General features: G+C 47.6%; 1 protein-coding gene across 1 annotated transcript in view; it reads left to right on the forward strand.

Annotated features, from left to right (window-relative positions):
• The window catches only part of UBASH3B (ubiquitin associated and SH3 domain containing B), a 141,898-nt gene extending 135,011 nt beyond the window's left edge, over positions 1-6,887 (forward strand). The window contains exon 14 of the mRNA XM_036354434.1: positions 1,166-6,887. Within this exon, the coding sequence (XP_036210327.1) occupies positions 1,166-1,303 (138 nt within the window). The 3' untranslated portion in view covers positions 1,304-6,887. The remainder of the gene's footprint in view (positions 1-1,165) is intronic.
• The last annotated feature ends 11,135 nt before the right edge of the window (positions 6,888-18,022 follow it).

Consider the following 18,022-nt stretch of genomic DNA (forward strand, 5'->3'; position numbering starts at 1 on the left):
GGGGTGGGAGGAAGAGCGGTGAGTGAGCCAGAGCTCAGCGTCTGACAGCTCGGTGAGGAGCGGCCTGGCTGGCAGGCATGGGAAGCAGTGATTGAAACTGTCAGGCTGAAGGGCAAACCCAAGAGAGGGCAGGGAGACAGAGTCCGAGAGGCTGGCTGACAACTCCTTTTCCTGCCATGAACCTCCCCCCACCCCCCACTTCCCTCCAGGACACTCAGATGTTCCCTCTCTGTGCCCCGGAGAACCTGGCTCAAACTCCATTGCAATTCTTTTCCATGTTTTTTAAAGCTTATTTATGCTTCTGTCCTTCCCACTGCTCTGTAAGCGGCTTGAGGGCAGAGATTTTTGTCTTGTTTATAATGCAGCTCTGGACACACACACAAATAAGCTTCTAAAATCCATGAGTCCTGAAGTGAGGAAGGACCAGCTTCAACTCTGCATGTTGCAGATACACATGGAAATAAATAAATAAATAAATAAATAAATAAATAAATAAATAAATAAAGCTGGGTGAAACCAACAGCTTTTCAAAAATTGAATAATTTTTCCTATTGTCTAACTATAATTTCAGAAATGTTTACGCTTCGTTTTCAGCTTGACTTGCAATTATGAAATTAGGAATTGCCTGGCCTGTATGGCTCAGTGGTTGAGCATCATCCCGTGCACCAAGAGGTCACCAGTTTGATTCCGGATCCGGGCACTTGCCCGGGTTGTGGGCTCGATCCCCATTGGGGCGTGCAGGAGGCAGCTGATAGATGTTTCTCTCTCATTGATGTTACTCTCTCTCTCTCTCCCTTCCTCTCTAAAAATCAATAAAAACATATTTTTTAAGAAATTAGGAATTAACTCCCAGCACCTCAGCTTCATGTACTGTCCTCATTCCTGCCACACCACCGAGCAGCCAGCTGTGGGCAGTTAACCGCACTGAAGAGCTCACATATAATGAATCCTTCTGATGAGTCCTTTTGCAGTGTAACTGCTCTGACCTCGAGTCTAGCAGCTTTTTCCATTTCATTTTCTTTATGGGTTTTGGGGATGCTTGTCTACAAAGCCCTGATTAATTCCTATGAATACTTATTTTCAAGGGCCACCTGAAGATCTCTGTTTTAGGTAAAACTTGCAGCATTAAACCTCTGTTTCCTGTTCTTTACTACTCTTACTTCAGATTCCGTACTTGGGGTTTTGCTCCTGTGAAGAACTGGGAGAAACTGGAATCTGGCAGCTGAGGGACCCACCCATCCTTCCTCTCACCCATGGACCCACTGGGGGCTTCAACTGGAGAGAGACGTTGCTACAAGACTGAGCCACGCCCCGAGGAGGGAAACAGGCTTTGGGAAGCCTTGGGGAGACGTGTCTTGTTGTGTGTTTAGTAACAACGAAGAGGTCTGCACCACGCTATACGTGACAGCGCAGAATAACTTAGCCTACTCCCTTTCATGCTTTAAAATGCTCGTGATGGAGACTGTGTGCATAAGAAAAAAACTGGATTCAGAGACAAAGCTCATTCTCCCTGGACTCTTTTCTGGTTAGCAAGGCTTTTGGGACTTGTCTTCCTACGTCGAGGCACCTGCTTCTGCAGAGGCTGTAGCCTTCCTTCCTCCGTGGCCCGACCCCGCGGCTCCCGGAGGGAGGAGCCAGCCCGTGGAGGGGTGCCGGAGAAGGAGCAGGTGCGGCCCCAGCTGGAGGGACCGGAGCTGCCTGTGAGGTGGTGGGATGCCCTTTCGAACTCCATGTTCCAGTGAGGCAAAGCCACGCTGAAGGGTTCTTCTCAGGTTATCAGAAAACGTGCCGGTAGAGAGCTGTTCTGAGGTTACACTTCAACTACTGCCGTGGAGACGACCACAAGGGCGTCCGGCTCCGACGCTGCCCAGAGGGTGGCAGGGACCCGGCTCAAGCGTCCCGAGCCCCTGGCCACGCTCTGGGCAGAGCCATGCTCTGTGAAAGGGCAGACGAAGCACTTTTGCTCTCTGAAGCACTTGTGGACACTCAGGAGGAAATAAGTGTGTGAAGTAGTCAATTGTAGGAACAAAGAATTGAAAACCACGAAGTGGCTGCATGATCCGTGTTGCCACCAAAGGAGCCCAGCACTTCTGAACTGCCGTGCTGCTCGTCCTCGGCCCTCGAGTCCGGACTCTGGGAACCAGTTAAGGAAGCTGACGCTCTGAAAGGATGTGCGTTACATACAGTGTTGGAATGAGCAGAAAGCCCATTCTTGTGCAATATGGACATCTGCAACCGCGCCGGGGCAGGGCGGCGTCCGCTCACATGCAGTGCACGTCAGTCATGCCAGGCCGGCCACAGGGGCCCCAGCTACCCCAGGGATGTGCAGACCGAGTCAGGGAACTAACTTAAGTGGTGACAATTACGATCGCACTGCTACTTGAGCTGTCATTTTTGTTTGCTTTTCTAGGATAATTTTAAATATGTAGACAGAGCTAATTAGAGGCAGTTGGGAGAACCACACCCTGTGGCTTCCCTTCAGACCTGCTTCCCGGATTTAGAGGGAGTTTATTAAAAAAAAAGAAAAAAGAAAAAAAGAAAGACAATCAAGCCAAAACATCAGTTGTCAGCGTCTGTTTGGTTGTGTGGCCAGCTGAGGGCCGCAGGCGGCAGACGGTGGCCAGGTGCGGAGCAGCTCACTGTGTGAGGATGTGCGCCACACAAAGGGAGCATCAGTGCAAATCAAGTCAATAGATACGGTAGCATCGAAGAAGCTTCAAAACCCACGTGCATGAAGCCTGGTGTGTGAAACAGGTCCACGGGCCTGTTCGACACGGGAATTTGATGAGCCTTGAAACAAAGAGGGAATGTGTGCTGATCAGCTGGAGGGTTCGAGAGGGGTTTTAAAGTCACCTAAAGAAATGTGTCGTGAATTTTACATTTTAAGAAGCAAACCTTGATTTCTAGCATTGTGCAAACAGCTTCTGAGTGTGGAAGTAACTCTATGCTGACACCATTGGTTAATATGAATGTTTTAATCTTCAAATGGTGACATACTCATTAAAGGGCTGTTTTTTATCCTTACTCTAGGAGAGCTGCCATTCATTCTTCTTTTTTTTAAATATGCTTTTATTGATTTTAGAGAGAGAAAGGGAGAGAGAGAGAGAAACATCAATGAGAGAGAAACATCAACATTGAACGGCTGCCCCGGCACGCCCCCTACTTGGGATGGAGCCCATGGCCCGGGCTTGTGCCCTGACCGGGAACCGAAGGGAACTGCTGGCTTCTAGGTGCCAGGGCCAACACTCAGCCTTGGAGCCACACTGGCGGCCAGTCATTCTTTCATCCATAAGGGCATGAGCCACTGCTCAGGCAGACTCAGTGTGTATTAGCTCTGCACATGCCCATGGCTTCAGTGCCCAGGAGAATGCCCGGGTCCCTCCCATGCGGCTCCTTGGCAATAGCAGCATGTTCTGGGCTGTGTCTGTACTCACACAGAACCAAGTTCCGATGGGCTCTCCTCCCCCTCCCCCTGGGGGTCTGAGTCCCAGGATGGACTGCAATCCATTGCCTTTGGTCCAGTGTGCACGGAGCCTTGGGCTGTTGTCTGCATGAGCAAAAGGAGGCAGAGACTGAAATCATTCAGATTTCCCACCTGAAATCTGAATAATTCAGGTGGGAAACCTTGAGTAAACAAAGAGTTCATTCCTTGGCTTTAATTATCCAGATTATTTTTCAAAATGGCCTGAAAATCTGAATTCACATTAAATTCTTTTTCACATTTATTTAAACAACCAAACTTAAACTCCAAATGAGAAATCCTTTGGAAATCATCTTGAATGTATGTGTAATAAAAGAAACATGATGTCATATTCATCCCAAAATTCTGGGCTAATATTACAACCTGAAGTGCAGGCTGGTTATTTTTGATCCCAGCCTGATGCTCTCTAAGAACAAATGTTGATTGACGGTTGGGGGCGGAGAGAAGAAAGGAAGGGAGAGGAAGTGCCCATCAGGCCAATGGCTCCTTGCAGAAGGCATTGTCTCCTTTAATGCAGAAAGTACCTGAGACAACCTGAGGGGGCGTTAACGGGAGGGTTTCAGCGAGGCTTGAGAGTCTGCAGCATTTTGCTCTAGTGCACGCGTCCCCTCCAACACCCCAGTACCACGCATGCGTGGCTCTTGGTTTCCCTGACTTACAGCCACGTCTCTCCTGGGGGACAGGAGTGACGGCCCGTTTTCCTGCAGTTTCCTCTCCAGCTGGTCGGTAGCCAGGGCCTTGGGCTTTACCCCAGCTCAGTACCGGGTACAGTGTTTCCATTACATTTGGACCCACAGAATCTGAATGGCTGATTAAATGGCCATCTGGTGGCTGAAAGAGGACAGTATTTTCCACCCTGTAGTGAAGGGCTTCCAGCAGTTTCTACTTTTTATTTGAATTATACTTTAACCAAAGAATTATTTTAAAATAACCTTATATTTGAAAGATGATTTTGCAAAAAATAAATAAAAATAATATTTTCTAGAGTGATGTCAGTTTGATAAATCACTGTTGCTAATTTTCTTGCATTGTAGGCTGATGTGGTATTTGGAATGCATCCTGATTGTCCTCCAGTTGTGTTTGGCATTACCATCATGGGTCTTCCTACTAGTGCATTTGTATTAAACAAAGCCTCTTCTTTCACTCGCCTAGTGTCCTTGTCTCTGAGGAAGCGTCCAGTGTAGTGAAAAGGGAGGCGTTCCGTGTAGCCTGGGCACCGCCACCCAGCGTTCAGTCGGAAGGCATTACCGATTGATTGCTCCTCTGAACTTACTCTAATGTGTGTGCGAGCATGCAGACAGCCGCCTCTGACTCTCACAGGCTCCGTCACAGCTGCACTGTTCCACGAAGTGCTCAGATGGTGAGGGACAGAGCTGTTTGCTTTTAAATTGTAATCCTGCCCCCGTGAGAACCCAGGGCACGAGCTGCCCGGCCAGGAGGAACCAGACTGGCCTAGGAAGCTGGGGAAGGAGCGAGTTAGCGTCTATTTAGTTTAATGTTCACTTTACAAAGGTGAAGGGGGGTGTTTCCTTAGGTGATGGAAGATGCTCTTCATCTTTAAAGACGGGATTACAATGTGATTTGCTTTTCTTTAATACTTCAATACATTGAATTTTTCCTAGGAAAGTGACTAGCTATTATGAAAAATCGTGGGAAGGAAAAAATTGCCCCTATAATATACGTAGAAGAAATAACTTGATTTTTAAGTACGTGTAATATTACGCTCAGTGTATGTAGGTTTAAAATTGATGAGCAGTCAAACTTAATATACAATTAGTTCTTATAAATGTGTGACATGGTGCCACGTACCTGCCAGCACTCCTGGAAAAATGAAATTTTGCAGCTGTTTATTCTTGGGCACTGGGGAAACGTGTGCTGGCTCTCTCTCTGATTGCCACTCGAGGTGAGAATAGCCATGTATTTTGGTGATGCCTAGACCAGCCTCAGCCTCTGCTTTCAGAGGTATATTGGTTTCTTCCTCGCTGAGGGCTGTGCTATGCTGACCAGGTGCGTTCACTGGAGGAAGGAGGTCTCTGTGAGAAAGAAACCACCCCTCCCCGCATCACTAAGTTCCTGTGAATGCCTGTGGCACCTGCGTGCTCCTGCCTGGGCTCCGCATGCAGCTCTGGCCGCTCCGGCCCGCGGGCCTCTCCATCGCGTGGTCCGTAGCCGCTTTCATAAAGGAAGCTGTCCTCGGTCAACCCAGAGCGGCCTCATTCAGTGCTGAGTGGTCTGCGCTCCGTCGTGTGTTCCGCTGTCACTGTGGTCACTGTTGTTTTGTAAATGTCCATTGAGAGTGTGAGGGCCCAGGGCCACCGGCTGCTGATGGAGACGGAGGACGCTGGGCAGCACAGAGCCCGGTCCCTTCAGGTCGGGCGTCCCGGTGAGTCATCAGGCTGAGGAGATGGAAACCCATCCCCGGGTGGAAGGCCAGCACCAAAACGCTTCCTGCCCTTGTGGGAGCGTCTGGCCTCACCGCGGCCCAGCCCGGAGGTGCCTCAGGAACCGTCCACAGAGTAGAATGTGGGTCAGAGAGAAAGGAAACGAGCCCCAGCAGGCGCCATGCTGCCAAGAGCCACAGACCCGTGTTCCACACTCACTGACTGTTATTGCCGATGTTGTTACAATTGTTCCATTACTAGTTGTTGTTGTTCGTCTTTACATAGACTCCGTTTTTAAAGTCATGATATGTTAAGCATAGATTTTAAATAAACCATGTAGGAAAATGTATGCCCAGGAAATGATGCCCATTTTCATTGACACAACCAGATCCTACCCTGGTAGGGCTAACATCCTGAGGTGATGTGGACAAAAGGGACCACACACCAAGCCTGACGCGTTCAGGGAGGCCTGCATGGCTGCCTTACACACTCAGAGACCGGCAGTAACCACAAAGGATGGTCTGAAATGAAAACTTTTTAACTAAAAGCAGTGATGGTGGGTAGTCATGTCGTAGGCTGGTATCCTCCCTGACAAAGGTCACTCTTTACCTTAACTGAGCCTCTTGTCTTTTTGCATCTACGACAACATACTGGAATGTGAAAACAACATCCCTCTTTCTGGACCCCTCAAAGCACAGGCACTGCTCTGCGGAGACCACACCTCCCCTCATTGTTATTGACTTCATTGTTCACTGTTAACTATCCTGCACCCACCTAAAGCAAAAGAGGTACCTGTCTATCATTTTACTTTTTATCCAATCCTAGAGGTTTCCCTGCTTTGATCTCTCCCTCCTCCCTAATCTGTCACCAATGGATTTCCTGTAACCCACCTACCTCTCCTTTGACTGTAATGTATAAAACAAGGTGAAAAACTGCCATTCTCTGGAGCATCAACCCAATCTGTTGAGATTCTGCCTCCCGACAATTGTCGACAGTTTGGCTCAAATAAACTCACGAAAATTCTTCACAGGTTTGAATGTTTCTTACGTCGACAGAAACATAGCAGCTTATGCTCACATCTTACAAAATACCAAGCCATGTTTAGCCTGTGGCTGGTTCTTAGCTGTTCTCTACGTGACAGATCCCCAAACTCACTCTGCCCTTTCCCGACAGACGTAAAGCCTGCCTGCAAACAGAGAAGATAATGAGTCAGTGTGCTTTGGATTGGTTTAAGCTAAAATAAACAAAATGTTTTTTGTTTTGTTTTTTAAGTTGAGGACCAAAAAAGTCTACCTTCTGAAGAGATAATAAAAAAAATTCTTCATTTTGCTAGAAATAAACGTAAACCCCAGATGGCTTGCTCCTGCCATGAGAAGCCACCCAGGCTTGACCGGTGCCCTGGTGTTGACGGGCAGTCAGAAGCTCTGCACGTCACTGGGGAGGAGCCTCCTGTCCCAGAGAAGAAGTCAGATAAAGCTGGGTTATGGCCCTGGCTTAGCTGCTTGCTAGATTCCTCGAATTCCTTTCACCTTCATAATGGGCACATGCTGATTTTTTTCACCATGGTTGTGACTATCAGATAGGACAACGGATATAAAATACCTCCTTTTGTTCCCATGGTGAGAGGTCCTTGTCTCCACCAGTTCCCAAGGAAAGGGATTTTCTGAGACTTGTTCAAGAGGAGGAGATGTTTGGAAAGCGATATTTCTGTGGAAATCACCCTCCTGAGTTTCCAAGGTCCCATTTCCCTTAATTCCCTGAAGGTGATTAGTTGTGGCTTCAGCAGAGCTGCTGTTCCATGTTAGGGGGTATCCAGCCCAGCGTCAGGCTAGTTTAGCTTGGGTTCCCCACTGCAGTCCATCAGTCCATTGTGTGTGAGCCTTGGTCCACATAGCTCTGGAGGAAACACGGGCGATTACAAGGTCAAAGGAACCAGGAGCCAAGAATGAGCTAAAGGAGAGAGAGAATTTCTGTGTTTAGGGCATTATGTATTCCCAAATTTTCACGGGCATGCAGTGGCCGTGTCCACTCTGGCCATGACCTCTGTCCCCAGGTCTGACTGACAGAAACCTTCCCCAGACACCACAACCTACCTGCGCAGGCACCATCTCCCCTTAGGCGGACCCCTCCCCCAGGGACCTGCAGGGAATGGGCCAGTGGTTCCCTGGGGAGTGAAACTGCAGCTTCCTGGAGAAGCTGCCCAAATGGCCATGCTTATAATGTTTAGCCTCCCTTTTGCTCCTTTCCTATTATTAATAACTAGCTAATTGCAATGGTATCAGCCCCCCACCCCCCTCTAAAGAGACACTAGCTTCTTTGTAATCTTACAAATGGTGAATAGATGAAGGTCTCTATCTTCTTGTAAGGGTTTCATGCTGTCAATGGGCATAGGCCTGCCTATCCCAAGGCTCAGAGGCTCTCCTGTGACTGACAGAGGGACAAGGGAGCACATGGGATGGGAGAGGGATTTTGCAAAATCCAGGTCAGTCTGGGTCCCTGGGAGGTGGCATAGGCAATGTCAGAGGATGATGTGCTGGACAAGCTGCCATTTTTGGATTCTAGAAGTGACCAACTCGACAAGAAGGTTAAAAGGCATCATTAAAAAGTGAGGACACTTATAGCAACTGAATGTTTGGTGACCGGTAAAAACCCATGTGACAAAGGGAAAGACTGACTTTACAATGTTCCAGATGAGGCTGGAGAAGTGGCTTCACTGCAGGCACGCGTGTCACACCTTGCTGAAGCCCTTCTGTCCACCATACTTAACTCAAATGAAGCAAAGGAAAATATTCTAAGATTTCCCCATCAGAAACTTTGGGGCTATTCTGTCTGAACCATGTGGGCAGAAAAGGGAAAGCAGTTTCAAATAAAGCCAATAGGCCATCCGTACGTCATCCACTCAAACATATGTCCAAATCATTGAGCCTCACTTCAGGAGAGGTGATGCAGATGGCTTCTAACGTGAGGCTTACACCGGGTGCACCAGCAACCAGGTAACTAAGGACATAGGCACACAGTCTATTAAAATATTCGAACACAAACCACAAAGGTTAATACACATAGCAAATCACAAACCAATTTATTAGACGTCCAGGTGTAAGGCTGTTGCTGGAATGAAAGCAAGCAGTGACATTCTGAGGGGTCCTCTGTAGTGAGAACATCTCTGTTGATGTCATCAGGTGCTGAGGCCTCAATGGCACACACAGACACAGCCTTAAAAGAAAAACATTGAAGACAGTTAACGACACTGGAGTACAATAGCCACCAGTGAATATTGTGATTTTCATTGAGACACAATTTTTCCTCTCTAAGATTACCCTTATTTTCAAAGAGACTGTAATAAGTCCAGTTCTAATTTGGCCTGATTATTTACATAAACACAAGAATAGCAACTGATCAAATCAATCACACAGGTGCTTTCAAATTTGCTTTGCTGGAATTTTTCATAAGCAATCTTTAGACTGAGCTGTAGTCAGCACCTCAGGGCAAAGAAACCAAGCCACAGTTGCCATAGGCTTTGCCTGTGATACCTGTAGGTTTTGGTTGATTCCTCAAGTCCTCGAGATCCCCCGAATGCCTTGAGGTTCCTTTCTTGCCATCTTTCAGGAAAATAACCTTCATTCCTTACCTGGAAAGATTGCCATGAGCCATGTGACCAGACAAGGCATCAGGCCATTTTTGCAATGGACTTTGATTGGCTTTGAAAGTCAACCTTAATTCCTTAAGGCTTTCTGGTGACATCCGTAGTCCATACATGTCTTTCTCAGACATGCCATTTCAGTCAAAATCTTGGTTAATAAGACCACGTAGTTTAAAACTGGTCTTATTGAACTTATGCAAAGAAATGTGTTGCCATGACTCTTTTATTGTGGGGAGGACAAGAAGTGATAAACCAAAGAACTTATATATTTACTAGAGGCCCAATGCACAGATTCGTGCACTGGTGGGGTCCTCGGCCTGGCCTGCACTCTCTCGCAATCCAGGGCCCTTTGGGAGATGTCAGAGAGCCAGTTTCAGCCCAATTGCCCTTGTTCCTCTGTCAGTCACAGGAGAGCCTCTGAGCCTTGGGATAGGCAGGCCTATGCCCATTGACAGCATGAAACCATTACAAGAAGATAGAGACCTTCATCTATTCACCATTTGTAAGATTACAAAGAAGCTAGTTTCTCTTTAGAGGGGGGTGAGGGGCTGATACCATTGCAATTAGCTAGTTATTAATAATAGGAAAGGAGCAAAAGGGAGGCTAAACATTATAAGCATGGCCATTTGGGCAGCTTCTCCAGGAAGCTGCAGTTTCACTCCCCAGGGAACCACTTGCCCATTCCCAGCAGGTCCCTGGGGGAGGGGTCCACCTAAGGGGAGATGGTGCCTGCGCAGTGAATCAGGGTGACTGGGGAAGATAGTTGCCTATCAGTGAAGCCTGGGAAGCCATGGGTTGGCTAGAGTGGACAGGGCCATTGCAAACCCACCAAAGTCTGGGAATATATATCCCCCCAAACAAAGGAGTTCCTGCTCTTGCTCACTCTTGGTTCTCCAGGTCCTTGGACTTTGCACTCCCCTGTGTTCCCTCCGTAGCACATGACCCACGGCCATGCAGACCCCACACACAGTGGATGGTGGACTTCCTGCAGCAGGATGCACACTCTCAGCTTGTCTGATGCTGGATTGGATGGTGCCCTCACATGGAACAGAGATTCTGGAACACTGGCTTCTTCTCTGCTGGAAGCAAAATGGGAATTCTTCTTGGCAGGAAGGTGGTAGAGGGGCCTTGGAAACTCAGGGGTTTGGTTCCACAGAAATAAAGCTTTCTGTAGGTCTCATTCTCCTGTGGGGGTCTCCAGAAATTCTTATTCCAGCTGTACCCCAAGAGCCCCACTTCCACTGATAGCAATACTACATGTTAAGAAATAAATAATTGCTTTTGCTGCAGCCAACATAAAATTATACATATAGCCACTTTCCTGTCTGTGGGGAATATCAGGGACCAGGAAGGAAAATGTCCTCATTCATACTGATATTACTTTACTATTCTCCCCATTAGTTAGCTTCTGTAATAGAAGAGGATGGGAAAAGTGGGCGGTTGACTTCTGTGGTCTGTCTACGGAACTGTCATAATGACTTACCATCTTCCCTTCATATAACTCTGCGTAGTCTTAAGAACACATTCTCATTTGATTCTCATCACCATTTTACAAGTGAGGATATCAAGTATTATTAACTCACTGTATAAAACTAGGATCTTAGGTTGTTGATTCATTCATCCTTCTACAATACTGATTGAACACTATGTTCCTAGCAGGGTGGCAGGCTGGGCTACCATAGTAAGTAAGAAAGCAGTGTTCCTGTTCTCATGTAGTGGACAGGTGGACAATGAACAGGTAAATAGACAAGGTACATAATTACAGCTGTTGACCAATAATGCTGTTTAGGAAAAAAATCTGGGTCATATGGTAGCTTTGGGGGGTTTGTGGGACAGGGGGTACTACTTTAGATAAGATGGTCAGGTCTGTTGTCCCCAAGCAGGTGGCACTTACACTGACAGGTAAGGCTGAACAGAAGTGGGTCATGGTGAAGAGCCAAATGAGGAGGCTCCAGGAAGACAGGAAGTGCAGAAACTTCCTGAAGAAAGGAGCTGGCTGGGGTAGAATACGAGAGTTAGGACATTAAAGCTTAGGGGGATGGCACAAAGTGGGGGAAGTGAGGTTGCAGAAGTAGGCAGTCCCGAAGACACGGGGTCCTGTACACCAGGAATCCAGTTGCCTACAAGCAGAGTCTGGCCCACAACTGGTATGTGTACATCCCACAAGCAAGAATGTTTTTACGGCCTGTGTTTGTATGACCCACAATTATAATGGTTGAAAAGCATCAAAAGAAGAATATTATTTTATGAACCATGATAATCATATGACATCCAAATTCCAGTGTCTTTAAATAAAACCTTATTAATACACAACCACACTCATTCATCTTCATATTGGCATACTGGCTATGACTACTTCCAGGATACAACGGCGGAAGTTAGCAGTCAAAGCCATAGGGCCTACAAACCTTGGCTCTTTACAGAAAAAATGTGTTGGCCTCTGTGTAGACCAGGATGAAGCACTGGGAATTCGTTCTCAGCCCACAGAGTCTGACGCAGACCCAGGTTTGCCTGGCATAACAAATGAATAGATTGGTGGTGTCCACTGGCCGGCAAAGTGACAGCCAGCACTTTCTAAGTACTTTACCCGTGTAAACCTCTTCCATTTCCTCCACGACTTATTTAGCAGATACTATGATTAGTCCCAATTTACCGAAGTCGAAGCTGAGTCTTAGAAGGATTCAACACTTTGCCCAAAGTCACATGGCTGGTGAGTCACATGGCAGATTCGAGCCATGTCAGCCTGGTTGTAGAGCCTGAATTAATAGTTTAAAATATTTTCATAAATACATTTTAAAGAAAATATTGCAGAACCTTGTGGCCCCTGAGGGACACAGCTTGGAAAGCACTGCTCTCATCTAATCCCTCATTTGTGGATGAAGACATGGAGGGAAGTCACCTGTCCGGAGAGAGACCTGTGAGCCGAGACTCGAAGCCGGTGCCTGCTGTCCTGTGTACCTTCTCCCAAACCACAACGTCCTCCTGACACCAGCCTTCACGTGGGTTCTGTTTAATTAGACCAAGTCCTAGCAGAGCCTTGGAACAGGAGCTCAGGTCCCACCCTTCTCCAGGCACATCTGGCCTGCAGGGCTCTGTGGGGATGAGGGCAGCCCCGGGCCTTTGGGGTCTAAAAATGAATGCAGGGTCCATGTGCCACTGAGCAGGCACGTTGGGTACCGTGTTTATTCATTCCTCCAGGTCATCTTGTACCGCAGTTATTCTCCCCGTTTTATGACTGCGGAAACAGAGACCAAGAGGAAGCCGTTTGCTCGGGGCTACACGGCTGCTAGTGGCAGGGGCCAGGTGACAAGTCTAGTTCTCTCTGCTTCCTTCCCGCCTACTCATCCCACTGAAGTTCTGCTGATCCTTGGGAGGCTTTTCTCAATCAATAACCAACTACAAAGGCTGCTGCTCCAGCTTAGAGACTCCAGTGGCACTTTGTGTAAGTCTATAATAGCCCCCCAAGTCCCAGCACTGGGGGAACTCACCCTCGCAGCCCCTGCTGGTAAGTGCAGGCGAGCCCCTCCCGCCCAGGCCCGGGGGAAGGCCACACGCTTGTGACAGAAGCCATGAAAGGGCAAAAAGAAAGTTCAGGCCTCTCTCGTAATTGCAACAGAAACCCAGTAACTTCCACCCAGGGGAAATCCCCTGTTTTTTGTGGCCCCTGAAACAGTCCAACTTTCACCTGCTTAATAAATGTCTCCTTTTCCTGTTTGTTTCTTCTCAAGATAATCTACGTTGACCAAGGTGATGATGGGAAATAGAAAGGAACTTTTTTTGTTTGTCTAAAATCTGTCCCCACGACACCACCCCACCAAGTGTTAACTCCCTATTAGCACTGAAACATGGCATGTGAACTTCAGGCCACAGGGACCAACATGACAAATGCCGTCAGCTGCCAGGCCTCCCCCATACAAGGTGGCCAGCAGACATTTTCCCATCAGGAAGAAGGAAAAGGTCACTGGTTGGCCACTGTGCCCCCCATCTTTCCCTCCACCCTGCGAGGCAGCACCCACGGCCGCTGTGGCTGAAGAGTGGGTCTGAGAGAGTGGGAGGGACCGTGAAACCACAGTGCGCGTCATTCACAGCCCAGCTCGCAGCGTTTCCCCCGCGAACCACTTTTATTCTCTGAGTCCAGTGAACTCTTGTGGTATTTGTCAAGTTTTCTGACAAGCTGAACATCACTGCCATGGGTGAAAAGACACACTTCTCCTTGCCCAGGGAAGGCTGTGGTGAGATTCCCTGTGATGCTTGGGAAGAAGGATAAGCCAAACACCCATTCAGGTTTCAGAGCATAGCGAGCAGTGTCCCTCTCTCCCATGGGAAGCTTCTTCATGCGCTCCCTCACGCGCTCTGTTCCCAGTGCCCGGGTCAGGTGCCTGGGTCCGAGGCTGCAGGGAGGGGTGCAGGGGTCTGGAGAGCGCTGTTCCCAGTGCCCGGGTCAGGTGCCTGGGTCCGAGGCTGCAGGGAGGGGTGCAGGGGTATGGAGAGTGCTCCGGGGGCAATATCCATGAAGGGAGCGAGCGACACCAGGCTGGGAGGAGCTGAGCTGAAATGCAGTCCCAACAGCCTCACCAAACCGTGGCGGGAGCTCTGAGTGGGAGCCCTCCCTGTGCTGCCCCTCCTCGGGGCCAGGAGCGGGCCTTCAGCTCCATCCCCGACGCCCCTGGAGGGGACACCTGTGTGAGATGGCTCTTTCCCAATGAACGCAATTTTCAGAGAGGAGCCCAGCTGGCATGTCTCACCTGCCCAGCCACCAGGAGATCAAGAGACAGTCTGGGTGGCACATCGAGTGTACACCCCAAGTGCCAACAAGGGACCATGCGTCACCTGATTTAACTACTCCTGCTCTCCTTGAACTTTCCCTCTGAATTAAGGGATTGTTATGAAAAGCTAATGTGGGAGAATACAGTTTTCCTTTATCTAAAGTCTTCCTACAATTGCTTCAATGCAATAGGCAAGAATTAAAAACTGTACTATGGCAAACAGCCTAGAAGCCCACCTACAGGCGAAGGGTGAATAAACTGGGGTGTATTCACACACCGAGCCCTGACCCAGCAGTAAAGAGGGACCTGCACATGCTCCTCATAGATGAGCCTTGGAATAGTGACGCTGAGCGAGGGAGCCAGGCCAGGGATGCTCACTGTGGGAGTCCGTCCACACAACACCTACAGAATTAAAGCCAGCCTTAGTTCAGAAAGCAGATGGTGATTGTTTTAAGAGGGGATGTGGGGAGGGCCAGGGAGGATTAAAAAGGCAGGGGGGGGGGCTCTTGATAGGTGTATGTGTATGTCAAAACTTACCCAATTGTACAATTCAAGTATGGACAGTCCATTATGTCAGTTATATGTCAATACAAGCATTTTAAAAACAGATATCTTATGGAAGGGACATGCCAGGCCTCAGGGACACTCAGGTGAGTAAGAAGCAAACTCTGCTTCCAGGGAGCTCAGAGTCTAGCCAGGGAGACAGATGTGCATTCAACTAAATCTAATGCAAATCAAAATAAAACTGGTATGATATCAAGAGAGAAACGAGCACAGGGCAAAGAAAAGTAGAGCATTTTTCTGGGAGTAGAGAGGAGCGTCAGTGCTAACTCATGCAGTGTTTACTATGTGCTGGGCACTAGAGTATATTAACATCCTCAGTTCTCCCCACAGCCATGTCTGGGTGCTGCCATGACGCCCGTTTCCCAGGTGAGAAAGCTAAGCTGTGGTTAGGAATCGTGTTCTTAGCCACTGGTCACACTGCACTCTGAGAAGCGCCCCGCTTGACCTGGGCTGGGAGGGTGAATAGTCTCCCCAGAAGAGAGGCCGCTCTTGGCAGAGAGGACAGTGGGAATTATGACCCAGTGTGCCTACAACTATGCTTGAAATATAGCACGAGTTTCCTATGGGTGTACACTGGGGAGTGCAGAAAAGGGACTGCAGGGAGATTGTGGCCAGGGCTGATGGCCTTGAATGATTGGCTAGAGCAGTGATGGTGAGTCAGAGGTGACACGCGAACTCATTTTTTTGGGGTGATTTTTCTTTGTTAAATGGCATTTAAATATATAAAATAAATATCAAAAATATGTCGTTGTTTTACTATGGTTGCAAATATCAAAAAATTTCTATATGCAACATGGCACCAGAGTTACACGCCGAGCTCAAAAGGTTCGCCATCACTGGGCTAGAGAGTTTGGACTATGTCCTTCATGCAAAAGAAAACCACTGGGAGATTGGACTAGAAGAAGAATATCAAAATGGAGCTTTAGAACGGAAGGCGAAGAGAAAGTCCACCTGTTTGCAGTTAGATGAACACCTGGTAAATGTCCTGTGAGTCCATTCACAGGTATTGCACTGAAACTATATTAAATCAATACATTTGGGATGGATTACACTGTACATTTAAGTTTCAATCTCAGACTATTTCATTCTCTGGTCACCTGAGTCCTGTATTCCTTGTTTTCACCTATGTTTCTGTACATTTTTTCACTCAACAGAAAACCACAATTGGACAATAGAGAAATGAAGTGAACCTTTTGCAAGCCCCTTGCCTGAATTTAGTTCAAAATTGGTGCAACTCCACCTACTCCACCCCCCGCCCCCTCACAGGTTTTAATGAAAAGTCCTATGATGGCATTTTAACTTTGTTTCATGTAAAAGTGATTTTTTACCTCCTCATAGACTCAAGTTACATGATAAGCTCAAGGTCTGAAAAATCAGCCGCGGCGTGTGCTGCTGAGTCCAGGACGTCCCGGACACCGACACGCCGCGGTGGCCCGCCTGGGCTTTGCCTGGGAAAGTCCGAACACCCGACACCGAGCAGCACTCCTAGGGGGAGTGTGAGAAGCTGGGCACTGGCCCTGGTCGGTTCTCACCGCCATGAACCTCACGTGTACTTTTCTGGGGCTTTCGTAAGAGGGGAGGCGACAGGGTATCACAATAAAGCCTCACTCGAAAGCAAGGGCATCAGCAGGAAAGTCAAATGCTTAGATGCCCATGGAGCCTGAACTATAGAAACTGGAGTCCATGGAGGGAACCTTATGAGGAAAAATAATTATCAGACCAAAGACTCAAAAGTGTCTCAGTTCTGCTACTGACTCACTGTGTCACCTCAGGCAAACTCCTTAATTCTTTATTTAGAACTTTTTAAATTATTTTTAGAGAGAGAGGGAGGGAGAGGGAGAGACAGACAGACATCAATGATGAGAGAGAATCATTGATCGGCTCTCTCCTGCATGCCCCCTACCGGGGACCCAGCCCACAACCAGGCGTGTGCCCTGACCAGGAATCAAACCAGTGATCTCTCGGTTCATAGGTTGACACTCAGCCACTGAGCCACACCAGCATGGCCTTAATTCTTTATTCTTTAAAATGGTACAATGCAATGCTCCCTGCTTCCAGAAGGAAGTCAATATATTTCAATATAGTCAACCAACAGGAGAACCTTCTACGGCCCCACCCACCGGCTGATAGCAGCGCCCACTCCCTGGGTTTCTGCTCCACTCTCACACTCAGCGCTGCCAGACTCCCGGACACGCCTGGAGAGCTTGGCAGACACAGGAGGCTCCTCATTCAAGTGGGAGTCTGATTAATCAAGCTGGGCTGACCCTATCCATCTGCATTTCAGCTGATGGCCCTAGGCATTCATGTCGCCATACTGCTTGAGACATATTAGATTTGTGCTAAACTTCTTAAGGAAGGTCGATTCTCTCTCCTCTTTTTATTCTTTCTACCTGTTGAATGGGTAACACATTTGAAAGACATTTTTGATGGATAGAATTTTTCCTACCCAAGCTCTTGACACATTTACAGACTATTAACACTCATGTCAATTAGAACCAGAAAATATTTCCTTTATAATTTTTCAAATATTACAGATTAGCCTCTATTTTCTAAACATAAAATCTATTAGTATGTTGCTGTGTGTCCCTGGAAGAATGAAATTGAGTCTATCTCAATTTGTCCAATTATTGAGGATTAAATATCAAAATTATTCATTTATATATTGTCACCTCCACTAGATCACAATATCCTAAAAACAAGGATTTATCTGTCATATCTGATTATATCGTAAAACAACGCATACTAGGTGGCTGAATAGATGAAGGGATGGAAGGATGAATGGATAGATGGATGATGGATGGATGGATGGACGGATGATGGATGGATGGACGGATGATGGATGGATGGACGGATGATGGATGGGTAGATTTTTTAAATGAGCAAATATGCGAATGAATGAACTCTGATCCTAATAACCATTATAAATTGTTGCCAGAATTAGAAATATAAAATATCCCCAACTTATTTAATTATAATTGTTTAATAAACTAGACAAGCACTGTGACAATAGGGTGACATTACCACACAGGGACTTTTTGATATCTCTCCCACACCTCCACCCCCCACCTCCCAGGCCTTGCAGCTAGTTGACGCAGCAGCACTACCCACGTGGAGTAGAGTCATTTGTGCCACCAACACATCACTCCTCTCTCCACAGTCAAGGTGACACGTGCGGCCTGTGCATGTTCCA

This window comes from Myotis myotis, unplaced genomic scaffold (assembly GCF_014108235.1).
Source record: "Myotis myotis isolate mMyoMyo1 unplaced genomic scaffold, mMyoMyo1.p scaffold_m19_p_20, whole genome shotgun sequence".
Taxonomy (NCBI): domain Eukaryota; kingdom Metazoa; phylum Chordata; class Mammalia; order Chiroptera; family Vespertilionidae; genus Myotis; species Myotis myotis.